Raw genomic sequence first — 14589 nt, 5'->3', positions numbered from 1 at the left:
TTGTTTATTTAATAACAAAAAAGAAGATATGCACACACATAAATCTAATCTCCCTCTACCAACCTTCCTTTACTCCCAGTAACTAGCTCCAAAATGTAAAAATGTCCCTTGTCCCACCTGGGGACTAAATTCCCACTTGTACCCTCAAACAGAGAAACAAAAGAACAGAACATGCAGCAGCCCACCCACCCCAAAACTGAACATCACTCAATACTCTCAGAGAAAGAAGCAGGGACTAGGGGTTCATGGGAATGAGAGAAGCCCTATATTCTGAAGTGGGGTGAGAAGAGAGATGAACCACCCAGCCCCCAAATAAGTGCTTAGCCCCCATACCCTGTCTTTCATTTACCAGCTGCCACCAAACCCAGGGATCAGGGGAATTTGAAACAGTCCCAATTGGTCACACTGTACCCCCCACCCCACCCCCAATTCTTAGTGTGAGTTACAGAGGTCAGGGATGATTGAGGTAGAGGGGCTGGTGGGAGGCCTGGTGGGCCTGGCTGGCTGCAGAAGCTGGCAAGGGGCCACCTGTGGCATTGCCCGAGGTTGGGGACGGCTGTTTTCGGAGCGAGGGGGGCACCGTGGAGGTCTTGATGTGAATCACCCTGGTGTCCATGACCTCACACTCGATCTGCATCATTTCCTCATAGTCCCCTGGGGCCCCCCGGCCTGATAGGGTCTCTGTGAGAAGGGGAGAGTCAGGAAAGAGGAGAAAGGGGAGGCAAATGCGGGGCAGAGGTGTGGTCAGAAAAGTTTTGGTGAGTAGGGAGGAAAGGAAAAGGCAATGGTACAGAGGTGGACCCATAACAGGGGTGAAATGGGATGGCAGGGATGGAGTTTGGTGCAGGGAGGAGGAAAGGGGTAGGAAAAGAAAATGATATTGATGGGGGAGGGGGCCATAAAAGAGAGGATGTCAAGAGGAAAAAAAGGACATGAGTCTAGCAGGTTCCCAGCCCATGCCCTCTGCCCAGCCACCTGCCCAAGCACCTTCACCAAGGAGCACCCACCCTTAGCTTCCTCCCATTATAATCTGAGTTTTGATTTTCTCTCCACTTACTTCCTGCTTCTTCTCACCTCTGAGCTTAGCATCTCTCAATGTCCCACTCTTCTTCCCTTCTCCCTCAGCTGCCCTGCTGGATCTCCCTACCAGAACTTCCTCCTTCCTTGGTTTCAGGACCCCTCCCTACATTCCAGAGGGAAAGAATTACCATTGGGGGCCATGGCAGGCATCACCAGGGACATCTTGGGCCGAGAGGTCTTGTTGTGGCTGATTGCTGGTAGCAGCAAGTGGTCCTAGGGAACAGAGGGGCCAGGCTGGGAGGTGGAAGAGAAGATGCCAGAAAACAGGCACTCCAGCTTTACTCTTTATCTTCCCATTGAAGACAGGTTGCTAGAGAGTCTGGGATGACAGACAGGGGCAGGAGTACTTACCCTTCGGAAAGAGACAACATAAAATGTATCTTCCCGGCGGTCAATCGCATCCAGGAACTCTGGCTGTGAACGATCTGGGTGTCGATAAATCTGCAGTTGGCCCACAGAATCCCTAGGCAGGTGGGGAAACAGGATTTGGGAGGAGTTAAACCCAATGCCCACTTCCCACTGGGCCAGGATGAAAGAGTATGAGAGACAGAGACCTCAGAGGATAAGTGGAGGATAATCTCATTGGTGACAATGCTGACAAGCACAGTATGGCTCTTTAGAGTGGAACCTCACTTAATAAATAAGCACCCCAGTACTCACCTTTCTGGGAGGTCAGGAGGTTGGGTGGGGACTGCCTTAACTGGAAGTGACTTCTTCCGTAGCTGAGACTTCTAGAAGAAGAACAGGTGGCCCCCATCTCACGCCCATTCCTCCACTTCCCCAAACAATTCCTGAAACCTCCACAACAAGATGTCTCCCCAGAACAGTTAGCCCTTTTCTTCAAGTGGCCTCCTTGAACAATCTTACCCATCCTACCTGTCTCTCCTGGGTTTTCTGAGGGACCTTCCGCCGGCCCCTCTCATGGCGCTGGACCCAGCCACTCAGCTCATCGGCAAGCCTAGAGAAGCACAGCAGGGTAAACATGTCTGGGCCAGGCCTAGATGCCCTAGATGCTTTTCTGTCCTGCACACAGGAATGAGAAGATAAGGCAGGGGAGCTGGTGCTTCAGTACATGAGGAGAACCAGGAAGTGGAGGGCCTCTGAGCTTAGCATCTCTCTGTAGTCAGAGCCTAGCCCTGACTCCCCCATACCTTAGGGATTCGGTTCGGTTGAAGTGCCGACAGTCAGAGGAGAGAAACAGCTGGTCTAGGTCTCTCAGTAGTAGTTCCTTGGCACCCCCAGGGAAGGCTGTCAGGTTCCTGGAGTGAGGCATGGATGAAGCACCCATCAGAGACTTCCCAGTACACCCACATCAACGAGGAAGGTGCCAGTGGCAGGGGAGCAGCTTTGGCTCCCTCTTCAAGCAAAAGTGCTTTTAGGGAGAATACTTGCTTACACCCACAAAGGAGATGCAGCTTCTTTCTCCTTACCTGAAACTTGGCAAGCCTTTTGAGCTAGGCTGCAGCTCCTCAGGGGCCTGGGAGGATCCCTGGAGGGGTTCAACTCCATGAACTGGCTCATGCTCTGAGAACTCCAGCAAGTGTCTCTGGAGTCGAGGCTCCTCCCCGCTCATCCGAGGAGAGACGGGAGCTGGAGGAGGCTCACTGATACTATGGACAAAGAAGGAAAGAGCAGGGGCTGGGGATGTGGCTCAAGTGGTAGCGTGCTTGCCTGGCATGCGTGCAGCCCGGGTTTGATCCTCAGCACCACATACAAACAAAGATGTTGTGTCCGCCGAAAAACTAAAAAATAAATATTAAAATTCTCTCTCTCTCGCAGGATAAAGAAGTCCAGCTTATCAAGTATCTACTTAAGAGTAAGGGCTTGGAGCTGGAGTTGTGGCTCAATGGTAGAGCACTCATCTAGCACATGCGAGGCACTAGGTTTGATCCTCAGCACCATAAAAAATAAATAAGTAAATGTCCAACTATAAGTAAAAAATATAAATATATTAAAAAAAAAAAGAGTAAGGGCTTGAGGGCGGGGGTTGTGCCTCAGTGGTAGAGAGCTCACCTAGCATGTGCAAGTCCCTGTGTTCGATCCTCAGCACCACATAAAAATAAAATAAAGATATTGTGTCTATGTACAACTAAAAAAAAAATAATAATAAAATATTAAAAAAAAAAAGAGTTAGGGCTTGTGGCTAGGGTTGTAGCTCAGTGGTAGAATGCTTGCCTAGCACATATGAGGCACTAGGTTCAATCCCCAGTACCATATAAAAATAAATAAATTAAATAAAGGTATTGTGTCTGTCTACAACTAAAAAAAAGTAAGGGCTTGCCAGATGTGGCACATGCCTATAATCCTAATGGCTCAGGAGGCTGAGGCAGGAGGATCACAAGTTTAAGGCCAGCCTCAGCAACTTAGCAATGCCCTCAACAACTTAGCAAGACCCTGTCTAGGGGCTAGAGATGTGGTTCAGTGGTTAAGTGCCCTTAGGTTCAATCCCTAGTACCAAAAATAAAGAGTAAGGGCTTTGTAGTCAGATTGCCTGAATTCCAGTAAGACCAAGTCACTTCATCTTAAGATGGGAATAGAAACCATCTTTACCTCATAGGTCCAGAAAACAAGAAAAAGAATGCTTAGCCTTGAGCCTAGAACTCAGTAAGCCCTTAACAGTCACTGTTTTGTTTGTTTGTTTGTTTGGTGGTTAATAGGGATCAAATCCAGAGCTCTGAGCATCTCAGGCAAGTACTCTACCCATTGAACTACATTCCCAGTTCAATATGGATTATTTTTATCAACATTATCACCAACATCTATCTATTGTACAATGTGCCATCCATGAAGGAAACAGTGGAACAAAAAGACTGCTGGATATACCACCATTGCTGAGGACACCAGAACTGTTTGTGTACAAGTGGAAGGAAACAGACTTGGCCAAAGCAGGCAATCTGACAGTTGTGAGGGTCAGCTCCACCCAGAGGGTTCTAGGGAAATAAGTAGGGTCTCACCTGACAGGTCCAAAGTTGAAGGCAATAAAGAGAAGGAAGACCATGATGCAGACCACCTTCCTGTTTCCAGATCCTAACTTGAGCTCGCTGTTCTAAGGTGCAGAAGGAGAAGCAAAAGAGACAGGATGTCATCGCGTGGAGCCTGTGTTGCAACCCATCTCCCAAGGACAGTCCAATCTGACCTCAGCCAGCAGGGCCTCCAGCCGCCGCCGGAGGGCAGCATTCTCCCTACGCAGCTGCTGGTTGTCTGCCAGCACTGCCTGCAGCCGCGCTTCCAGCCCCTGCAGATACTCTTTCTTCTTCCTACGGGACTGGCAGGCAGACTCCCTGTTCTTGATCATTCGCTGTTGTCGCTTCAGCAACTTTGCCTAGGCACCCAGAGAGGAGGAGGCAAAAAGAAAATGATAGATGAACTGGAAAGGGGGACCAATGCCCCTAGGCCTCAGGGACTAATTACACAAATCTCCCAAGGGCCGTTCCTACCTTCCACCTCCTCAGCCAGAGGGGCTTCCTCCTCTACTAAAACATTCCAGGGAAGGAACCCTTCTCTCAACCATTCCCTGTTCCCTCTGTCACTCAGAGGAGGGAGAAATTAAGACTGCAGGAAGAATTTCCTCCATCCTGGTAAAACCTCTTTACTTGGTGGGCCTTCCTTCTTCCCAGCCCTTGTTTACGGAGACCAAGTTTAGCCTTGCACTTGCACAAAGTTTAGCCTTGCACTCTGACCTCCAGGATCATCTATAGGTCTACATCTTCACTTTCTGCTCCCATGTCTTAACTCCCTCCTCATCCACCATTCTCTCCAAGAGAGACTTCCCTTATCACCGTGTGTGTGTGTGTGGGGGGGGGGGGCGGGGGCAGGGTACTGGGGATTGAACCCAGGACCTGTGCATGCAAGGCAAGCATTCTACCATCTAAGCTACATCCCCAGTCCTCCCTCATCCCTTTCTTTCCTTTTCCTTTAAAAAAAATATTTTTTAGTTTTAAGTTTTTATGTGGTGCTGAGGATCATACCCAGGGCTTCATGCATGCTACGTGAGTACTCTACCACTAAGCCACAACCCTAGCCCCCTCTCTCTCGTCCCTTTCTATCACTAGCTCTACTCCTCTTCTTCCTAATACTTACATCCACTTCAGGTGGGCAAGAGTTCCCAGGCATAGGAGCTGGAACAATGCTTTTCCTCTCAGGCCGTGGAACAGTGGGGGCTGGCCCTTCAGGCTGGACTCGAATAGCACCTTGGATGAGGACAACTGGGGACACTGGGGCAAGTGAACAGGACGTCAGAGAGCTATGAGTTACATGGGGTCCTCTGTCTATCCCTGCACCAAAGCACCCAAGGACTGGGTGCTTCCATGGCTGGGAGCTCTCTGACCAGGTCAATCCAGCCTGCCTCCTCCCTCTTTGGTACCTGCGGGTGGCTGGACAAGAGGTTGTAGAAGGACAGTGGTGCTAGGAGGCACGGCTCTGGGTGGCATCTGGACGGTGGTTAGCACCACAGGTTTGGGCTGCAGTGGTGGCTTCCTTGTGGGTGGGGTTTTGCCTAAAGGAAGGTGAAAGAGAGGAAGATGGAATTTCAGGACTCTGGGCCTCTTACCAAGGACCCCAGGGGTCAAGAGGCCCCATTACCTGAGGAACTATCAGGGGATGGACCCATGCTGATCTGGACAGCTCCAAGTGAGGGGGCTGGAACATCCCATAGGAGGCACCCTGAAGGGGATGGGGACTCTGTCTTCACTTCCAGCACCTCCTCTCCTATAAAAGCCTATGTGGGGCAGTCCAGAGAGATGTTAGTCAGGAGGAGTATCAGATATGTCAAGGAGAAGGAGCTGAAGAGAGAAAAGCTCTCACAGCCATGAAGCAGGAAGAGCTCAGAGGAGCTCCAGGAGGAAAGGAAGTTATACTTACCTGGCTGGGGGAGTCTGCCGACAGCAGTGAAGCCTCAGAGTTAACAGAGGAAGATGGAGAGACTGGTTCTACCTTGGTTTGGATATCTGTGGGGTTGCAGGAAGAAATAAAAGCAATAAACTTAAACAAAATAAAAAGAAATAAATTTACCTAATATTATCTGGTAAATATTGAAGAGGAAGTGGAAGAGGGTTCAGATGGAGAAATGAGTTATTTCTCGTTCTACCTATGATACTACTCTGGCCAGAGGCAGGCAATTCAGAAGGGGCCAGAAGCTGCTACCCTGATGATTCGTCTTCTACCTTTCTTCAGTACTCTTTCTCCTTCAGTAGTTTCTCTAATTTTTCTTATTACTGCTAGTTCTTCTCAAGACTGTTCTTGCTATTCTCTTTCTTTTTCACAAATCTTGTTCATTCACATAGCAGAGACCCAAACAGAGTCTCCAGTATTTACATGGCCCATGTTCCTGTCTTGCCTTATTTCCACCCAACCTGGCCTATAGTACCTCCCACGCTAAGAACTACCCATCTTGCAAGTGATCTATCACTTGCACCCAATCCTGACTTGCAAGCTGACTTCTGGTCACTTACATCTTCATGCCTCCATGTATCTAAATTCAACTGGCCTTAAATGAGGCTCACTGCTTTTCCTTCATACTAGTTCCCTTTTGATATCTGTTAGCTTCCCAGCCACTAAATTACAAAGCCTCAGGCACTTCTGAGCCTCCATAGCTTCTGTTAAATCTCTTCATATTTTGTTGATAACTCCAGGAAAACAAATGTAGGACCCACAGGGCTGAAATGAAACCCAGATTCAGGTCAAAGGGCAACAGTTCACCACTATCTCTGTTCATACCACTTGTTTGCTACTGGTAAATTATGATTGCTAATACTGCTATTTAAAGTTTACAATTTATATTTTGGATACTTAATAGTCATATGATATACATTCCAAAAGAACAAAGGGGAATTCAGTGAAAATTAAATTTCCTTCCCTTCTCTGTCTCCTACCCACCCAACGTCCCTCCTCAGAGATCACTGCTATCATTATTATTTCTGCTGCTGTTATTATTTTTGGCACTGAGAATTAAACCCAGGGGTGCTTTACCTCTGAGCTACTTCCCAGTCCTTTTTAATTTTTTTTTTTACTTTGATACAGATTCTTGCTAAGGTGCCCAAGCTGGCCTAGAACTTGGGATCCTCTTCCCTTAGTGCCCCCAAGTATCTGGGATTACAAGTATGTACCACCTGAATCCATGAGGTGACCACTATTATTTGTGTGCTATAGCCCTCACAAAGCTCTCCAAATGCTGGGACTATGCTCCTATCATAGTAATGGATAAAGTATAGGACCTTGAAAATACCTAAAAAATAGGGAAGAATCTGACTTCAATAACAATGTGCTTTACCAAGTCACAGACAATCTTTGCTGCTAAAAGTCTTTCAATTCTTATTGTGTGTGCCCTATTTGTAACATTTAATAGTCTGCTAGATATGATCTGTTTGTCTCTCTAAACTACTTTCTACCCTTCCTTGAACTGATGAGGTCCAGGAAGAAAATCTAAATGGATTGCAGCAGTGGACTCCCTTGCTCTCCAGCTTCTTGTTGGAGTTCAACCAGGCAAAAGGCACTTTGAAATAAAAAGTCATCATGTCCAACATTGAATTAATCCTCTTCCCTGATCGCTTCTTGGCCAAGATCAAGTGTAGTATCATATTCTTTGACCAGAAAATTCCTGCCTTTGCAGTCTCCATCCTGCAAACAGTACCCTCAAGCACTGGTACCTGGCAAGTCAGAAACCGAGGCACCCTCTTTGAATCCTACCTCTCTTCAATGCCAAGGATCATTGAAGTTCATCCCTTTCATTTCATTCTTTCTCAAATCTGTCTTCTTCTCAGCATTGGAATGTTGAGTTTCTTCCTTAGTCCATCTCACTATAGTCTTGCCTCTCTACAATCCATTCCTCTTTATTTTACTTTTATTTATTTATTTATTTGTGTGGTGCTGGGGATTGAACCCAGGGCCTTGTACATGTGAGGCAAGCACTCTACCAACTGAGCTATGTCTCCAGGCCCCAGAGACATCTTTATAATCCTATGCCTTCCCCCTCACTTATTTGTTCAAAGGCTCCCAACTGCCTTTGAACAAGAGGCCCCTTGCCCACTTGGTCCCCTAGCCTCTGTAGGTCTTCACCTTACTTACATCCACTCCAAAGAGCTGCAGGGTCCTCAAATACTCACATGTTCCCAAACATGAAAATGATAATATTTGAGGAGATAAAAATGCTAACTACGGGCTGGAGATGTGGCTCAAGCGGTAAGCGCGCTCGCCTGGCATGCATGCGGCCCGGGTTCAATCCTCAGCACCACATACAAACAAAGATGTTGTGTCTGCCAAAAACTAAAAAAATAAATTTAAAAAATTCTCTCTCGGGCTGGGGATGTGGCTCAAGCAGTAGCGCGCTTGCCTGGCATGCGTGCGGCCCGGGTTCGATCCTCAGCACCACATACCAACAAAGATGTTGTGTCCGCCGAAAACTGAAAAATAAATATTAAAAAAAAAAATTCTCTCTCTCTCTCTCTCTCCTTTCTCTCTTTAAAAAGAAAACATGCTAACAACCCTGATCTGATCATTATACATTGTATACATGTATTATATTATACTCCATAAATAATTTATGTCCATTAATTTACGTCCATTAAAAACCAAAACAACAAAAAAGGATAAAGTAAAACAAAACAAAATCTCAGCTCAGGAAACCTTTCTTCAGGAGCAAGTCCCACATCCAGCCCCATTCCGGTTAAGCAGCCCTCTCTCATGAACTTTCCTCCTACCATCCAAAGATCTTTATGCTGGAATGACCATAGCTATACTGACTCATATTTGTCTTTCTCTCTACTATATTACAGAACTCTTAAGTCAGTGTGGTGGTCACATCCTTTTCATCTTTGCTTTCCCAACATGCTGTCCAGTATCTAATATGAATTAGGTAGTAGATAAATATTTGCTAAATGTGCTTTTGAATAATAAATTTAAAAATCACCAAAAAAAAGCACAAATGAGGTTAACTGTAGAAACTAGGGGTTAGATATATGGTATTCCAACCTTTCTGTATGTTTGAAAATTTTTATAATTAAATATTGGAAGAAGATGGGTAGAATGGTGCTCTGGAGGCTGAGGCAGGAGGATTGCTTGGGGCCAGGAGTTCAAGGTTTGCTTGGGCAACACAGCGAGACTTCAGCTCAAAAAAATAAAAATAAAACAGTGGGGTAAAAATAACACAAATAAATATGTCCTAAATTGTCCACAGTTTTTTTTTTTTTTTTTTTAATATTTATTTTTTAGTTCTCGGCAGACACAACCATCTTTGTTGGTATGTGGTGCTGAGGATCGAACCCGGGCCGCACGCATGCCAGGCGAGCGCACTACCACTGAGCCACATCTCCAGCCCAATGTCCACAGTTTTTTTAAAATGCAAATTAATGGTAAGTTGAATAATACAACAGGACACTAAGAACAAGAAAAAGAGAAATCATTGATATCAACACCTTTGCTTCAGTTTCTGAAAATTCTCCCTTTCATTCCTGGCCCTTTTCCTTGCTACCTGCTATTTTCCCACCCCATCTTGTTGTTCCTGTCCTATTGCCTACACCCACTTTTCTATCTTTACACATACACAGAAGTAGACTACCTTGGTAAAGCCCCAAAACTATGGCAGCTGCCCGCTACTCCTCCTGCTTTTACCAAGCTGGGGATGGAACCCAGGGCTTCATATACACTAGGTAAGTACTCAACTGCTGAGCTATATCCACAGTTCTTTTTATTTTGAGATAGTGTCTCCCTAAGTTGCTGAGTCTAGCCTTAAACTTGTGATCCTCCTGCCTCAGCCTCCCAAGTAACTGAGATTACAGGCATGGGCTACCATGCCCCTCAGTGGCAGGTTGTTATTACCTGAGGGATCATCAGAGGTGGAGCCCAAGGTAATCTGGACAGTTTCAAATGGGGAAGTTGAATCATCTCCCAGGAGGCATAGTGGGGGTGCTAAAGACTCTGTCTTCACAGGCAGAACTTCCCCTACTCCAGGGACCTAGATGAAAATCGGGGTGGAACAGGGAAGCAGAAAAGAGGAAAGAAAACAAGGAAGGTGTTGAGAGTAAGAGCAAAAACAGAAGTTTTAGAGCTTGTCAATTATCTGACAATTATTGTGGTCTGAATGGTACTGAGCATCTCTCTAAGCTATCTCTTGTCCTTTGCTTTTTCTTTCTACTTTCTTCCTGGGAAGGCTGATAAAATTTCATGATTTGGAATATTGCTATATAGTAGACAACTTGGGCAAGAATAGCTCCAGAATTCTCAGCAGTGACACCTCTCTTCTTCCCAGCCCCACATCACTGCTGCCACATATCTCTGTATATAAAAAGACTCCATTTTCACTTCTAGACAACTAGAAAGGAATATGGAAAATGCAGAGGCAGAAGAAGACACCTCCCTCCACTTCATGACTCAGAGCAAATCATTTCCTCAGCATCCATGGGTAAAGGGAATGGAGAAAAGTCCCTGCAACAAAGAGTAGGAAGACTGTTCTCTCACCTGGCTGGAGGGCTCGGTGGACAGATGTGATGATTCGGAGCTGAGGGAGGAGGAAGAGCAGGGGGAGGATGGCTCAGACTTCACCTGAAGATCTGGAGGAAAAGGGGTTAGATAATAACCAGGAAGCAAAGCCTGAGAAGAGTCTGAAAAGTGTAGAGGGACATGGCAGGTGGGGAGGTGGTAGAGATATCTCCACAAGAGCATGGAGGAAGGAACACACAGAAGGGATCAAAGGAAAAAAGAGTGCACAGGCACTTAGGGGGAGGAGGTGTGAGGACTCAGGGGATGACAGTTTCTAGAAAACAGTGGGAAGATAAGGGATTCTGGAAGGCTGAAGCAACCACAAAGACTATCTTACCTGGAAAGATAGGCAGTGGGTCCCATGGGGGCTCAGGGGGGCTGGCATCCATCCCCACATCCAGGGAGCTGCTGTCAAACTGAATAAAGGGGGATATCGGAGAGAAGGAATGTAAGAAAATAAGGATGACTCTGGTCTTGAAACAAGTCATAATTCTGGGTCCACTCCCACCCACCAAGGGTTAGAGAAAGGCTAGGGGAGCAATACCGGGACATCCTGCTCCACGCAACGGAAAAGCTGCGTCGGCTCCTCGGCCACTTCATCCAGGCCAGTATACAAGGGGCTGTCTGCAAGCAGTGGAGAGTGTCAGGAGGGTCGTCCAACCGCCCAGCCTACCGATCGCACACAAGCCCCCGCCCCATCCCTCATTGGCTCTGCCCGGCCAGACCCACCGCCCGCCCACTTGAAAAGTGATACAGCCAAAGAACTTCAGCCCCTCCTTCCCCCGACCCCGGAACAACTCGACATTCCCGTTGGGAACGGAGGTCTTCCCCAACTCCTTCATCTCCCGAAACCACGATCCCCCCCCCCCGCTCCGCCCTCCTTCGGACGGTGGATTCCGTATTCGCCCAGCCTTTCTCTTTGGCCTTCGCTTCCTTCCCGCGTGCCTCAGGGACACAGTTGGCCATAGCCGTCTTCCCTCCCCGACGCCTCACTCCGCACACCCCAGTCCTCCGGGCTCAGCAGGTTGTCAGTGAAGAAACGTGTGGGGTCTGCAATCTCGCTGAGGAGCATCAGCTCCGCCATCTTACCCCCCCACCCCCCGACCATGAGACGGTTCCCAAGGCCCGCCTCTCCCCATCACCAACTAATCAGTTGACTATTTTAAAAAAGGGAGGCGTCCCGGAAGTCCTACCGACCAGTAAAAGACCTGGATGCTGAGCACATGAATTGAGAAAAGAAATGGCTGTACAGGCAGGGCCAATGGGAGCACGGCGGTGGAAGTAGTAGTTCCACGGTAGATGGCTGTAAAGCTGACGCATGCGCCAAACAGGCCCCAGCGACAAGGAGCCTGGGACATGTAGTTCCCAGGATTTAAAGGTCTAGCATCTCCCCCAGCCAGTCCTAAGTTTAGACTTGAGATAGCTTCTCGACGTCTTCGGAGATAAATATGCTCCCCCAAGATTGTCTGAGAACACTGCTATCTCCCCCAGCAAGGCAAAAAAATTGTAAATAAGATATGGGCTGAAACCCTCCCACTGGGCCCCTAAAAATCTCACAGAATAGACACAATTCACAGGTTCCTGTCTTTTTTTAACTTTTAATCAGACAAACATCTTGCGCAGACCCTGAGCCAGCCCTGCATCCTGTTTCTTCCCCTGAATGACCACCTTCCCCAACTCTTCCTGGGCTGCTCGGTTTTTGGGGTCTACTGCCAACACTTTCTTGAGGTCAGCAGTTGCTTTTTCCAGGTTACCAAGGGCAGCCTGGGCAACCCCTCTACGGTATAAAGCCTTTAAATGGCCAGGATCCCGCTCCAGCACCCGATCACAGCTCTGGGCTGCCAGCTGGGGCTGCCCGAGCAGCAACTGACAGGCAGCAAGATTGGCATGAAGAGCAGTTCGTTCTGGAGGACCAGGTGGGGGTAAAGTCAGCAGCAGCCGAAGAGCCCGTCCATAGCATCGGGCAGCCCCTTCAGGGTTTCCAGCCCGAAATAGTTCTGAGCCCCTTGCATGTTCTTCTTTGGCCAGGGCCTCCTTCTCGCTGATCTCCAATTCCCAGGAGTCCCGGCCCTGAGTGAAGGAGTCCAGTGTGAGCCTGAAAGGAGGCCCAGAGTGCCCAGGGAGCTGAAGTTCTGCTTCCTCACCTTGACACATGGACTCTAAGCATTTCTCTATGAGTTCTCCCCAAGTTTTTTCCCTCCAAGGCCCAATACCCACAGTTAGCTCTGTCCAGCCTTCTGGCAACCCTGACCCTAAAGGGAACCCCAAAATGAGTACCCGGCAGCGGGAACCTAGCTTGGGTTTGTCCAAGCCTTGGCCACGGATTATGATCTTCTTGATAAAGCTCCCATCAGGACAGTACCAGACATCAGAAGCTTGAAGGAACTGTGGCATCTCATGAGTTGATTCATGAGATTTATCAGAGTCTCCTTCAAGTCTAGTGACCAGTTTTTCAGTCCCTTGAGGATTCTCTATAATTTGGCTGGCTGGATCTGAACTCATTTTCAGCTCAAGGGTTTCAGTAGGAAGGTTTTGGGTCTGCTGCCTAAACTCAGTAGTTGAATCAAAGTTTTCCTGGAGGTTCCTTTCCCATTGTTGCTTCAGTTGAGAGGTGTCCTTCTCTCCCGTTGGATTTACTGATGGTGTCTCCATTTGTCTGCCTGGTCCCTTCCACTGTGAATGAACAGTTCTGATTTGAAAGGAACAGATCAGGTTCAGGTCAGCAACTGAAAAGAAAATCATAACAATGCTAATTGCTGGAGTCCTAACTCGTTCTTTCTCATCTGAGACCGAGGCTCCTAGTCTGAAAGTATCCCCTCCTCCGCTTTTATTCCCCCGCTCCCAAAATCTCTTGTCTTCCTCAAGCTTCGGTTCCACCCAGACCAGATTCAGAACTATAAATTCCACAATTCCCTACGGTTCTAGTAGCTTCCCTACGGACACCCGATGAGGTAAAAAACTACCTGAACATCCAAAACACTTAGCATGGTGGTAAGAGCCGGATTACTCGAATCTTCTCTCCTTCCGAAGCTAAGTGCTTACTGATTATTGTCCTCGGAGTCTAGTGCTGGACTCAGAGGACTGCCTAGAAGCTAGGAGCAGCTGATACTGACAACTAACGCTGGAGCCCGCGAGACTTGCGTAACCAGTCAAATTTCTGACAGCCAATCGGGAGAGGGGATGAACCTGTTTGGCCCGCCTACTGCGCATGACATCATTTCCTCCGCAACCACGAAGCTCCGGGCCTTAGCAACTGAAGTAGGCCAAAGCAACTGAACCAGGGGAAATTGAACCGACCCCGCTGAGGTCCACCTGGTCTGTTTACTCAAAGTGGGAAGAAAACCTGGAGTGGGAAACCCGGAAGATTGAAGATAGAATAGAGAATGGGGGTGGTGATGGGGAATGAGAGTGGCAGCAGTCCTTTTTTTTTTTTTTTTAATATTTATTTTTCAACTTTTGGTGGACACAACATCTTTATTTTATTTTATGTGGTGCTGAGGATCGAACCCAGCGCCCCGCGCATGTCAGGCGAGCGCGCTACCACTTGAGCCACATCCCCAGCCCCGCAGCAGTCCTTTTATCCTGCAACCTCAGGCCCTTCTGTGCTATTATTCCTAAATTCGGGGATCCCAGCAGAGGTCAACTCCTACCGGGTCCTTTACCCCTTCCATCCAAGATAAACCCTCCAGCCTCTTTCTCTCCCACCGGCATGATTCCCTTAGGGGACCACTTGAGGCTTTTCCTTACCTTTTACATTATATTCATCATTGCCTTTCAAGTTTCATTTAATCAAGAAATCAGTGCTTTTCAAACTTTAAGGTGAATACACGTCAACTGAAGAAGCTGTTAAATTGCAGATTCTGATTTAGGAAGTCTAAGATGAGGATTGTGATTCTGCATTTCCACAAGCAACCAGGTGATGCTTCTGCTGGTTTAACCACTCTTGAATGATTCCAAAATAACTTCATCCCATTCTCTTTACCCCTTGCTCTGTGCCCCTTCAGCTTGTTCTACATTTTGCATATATAACTGGTATAA

At 47.6% G+C, this 14589-nt stretch overlaps 2 protein-coding genes across 4 annotated transcripts; both read right to left on the bottom strand.

Annotated features, from left to right (window-relative positions):
• Nucleotides 1–11659, bottom strand: Atf6b (activating transcription factor 6 beta). 2 transcript variants are annotated; one of them, XM_026415359.2, is made up of 18 exons: nucleotides 11554–11659; nucleotides 11096–11175; nucleotides 10889–10967; nucleotides 10531–10622; nucleotides 9892–10027; nucleotides 5941–6026; nucleotides 5662–5797; nucleotides 5444–5575; nucleotides 5161–5294; nucleotides 4217–4402; nucleotides 4035–4126; nucleotides 2511–2690; nucleotides 2232–2339; nucleotides 1957–2038; nucleotides 1741–1811; nucleotides 1432–1543; nucleotides 1209–1293; nucleotides 1–681 (listed from the first exon to the last, which is right to left on the bottom strand). In XM_026415359.2, exons 1-18 carry the CDS (start codon nucleotides 11657–11659, stop codon nucleotides 452–454), a joined length of 2127 nt encoding a protein of 708 aa, XP_026271144.1. In that variant the 3' UTR covers nucleotides 1–451. The 2 variants fall into 2 exon arrangements, with proteins under 2 accessions (XP_026271144.1, XP_026271143.2); XM_026415358.2 differs by having other exon boundaries at nucleotides 11545–11650.
• A 484-nt stretch (nucleotides 11660–12143) lies between these two features.
• Nucleotides 12144–13655, bottom strand: Fkbpl (FKBP prolyl isomerase like). Of its 2 annotated transcripts, none has more exons than XM_026415387.2 (2): nucleotides 13515–13655; nucleotides 12144–13277 (listed from the first exon to the last, which is right to left on the bottom strand). In XM_026415387.2, exon 2 carries the CDS (start codon nucleotides 13201–13203, stop codon nucleotides 12154–12156), a length of 1050 nt encoding a protein of 349 aa, XP_026271172.1. In that variant the 5' UTR covers nucleotides 13204–13277; nucleotides 13515–13655; the 3' UTR covers nucleotides 12144–12153. The 2 variants fall into 2 exon arrangements, with proteins under 2 accessions (XP_026271172.1, XP_026271171.1); XM_026415386.2 differs by having other exon boundaries at nucleotides 12144–13240.
• Nucleotides 13656–14589: the final 934 nt, after the last annotated feature.

Source organism: Urocitellus parryii, chromosome 8, assembly GCF_045843805.1.
Source record: "Urocitellus parryii isolate mUroPar1 chromosome 8, mUroPar1.hap1, whole genome shotgun sequence".
Classification (NCBI taxonomy): domain Eukaryota; kingdom Metazoa; phylum Chordata; class Mammalia; order Rodentia; family Sciuridae; genus Urocitellus; species Urocitellus parryii.
Note: the sequence above shows the minus strand (reverse complement) of the source record. Positions and strands in the feature narration are given on the sequence as shown.

What these genes read in the sequence shown, in the direction of transcription:
- Atf6b (XM_026415359.2), bottom strand. Translation starts at nt 11,659, where the DNA reads ATGGTCGGGGGGTGGGGGGGTAAGATGGCGGAGCTGATGCTCCTCAGC. An exon ending in CCCACTGCCTATCTTTCCAG is followed by an intron (nt 10,623 to 10,888) that starts GTAAGATAGTCT and finishes CTTTTCCTCCAG; the next exon opens with ATCTTCAGGTGAAGTCTGAG. An exon ending in AGAAAACCCAGGAGAGACAG is followed by an intron (nt 1,812 to 1,956) that starts GTAGGATGGGTA and finishes TTCTTCTTCTAG; the next exon opens with AAGTCTCAGCTACGGAAGAA.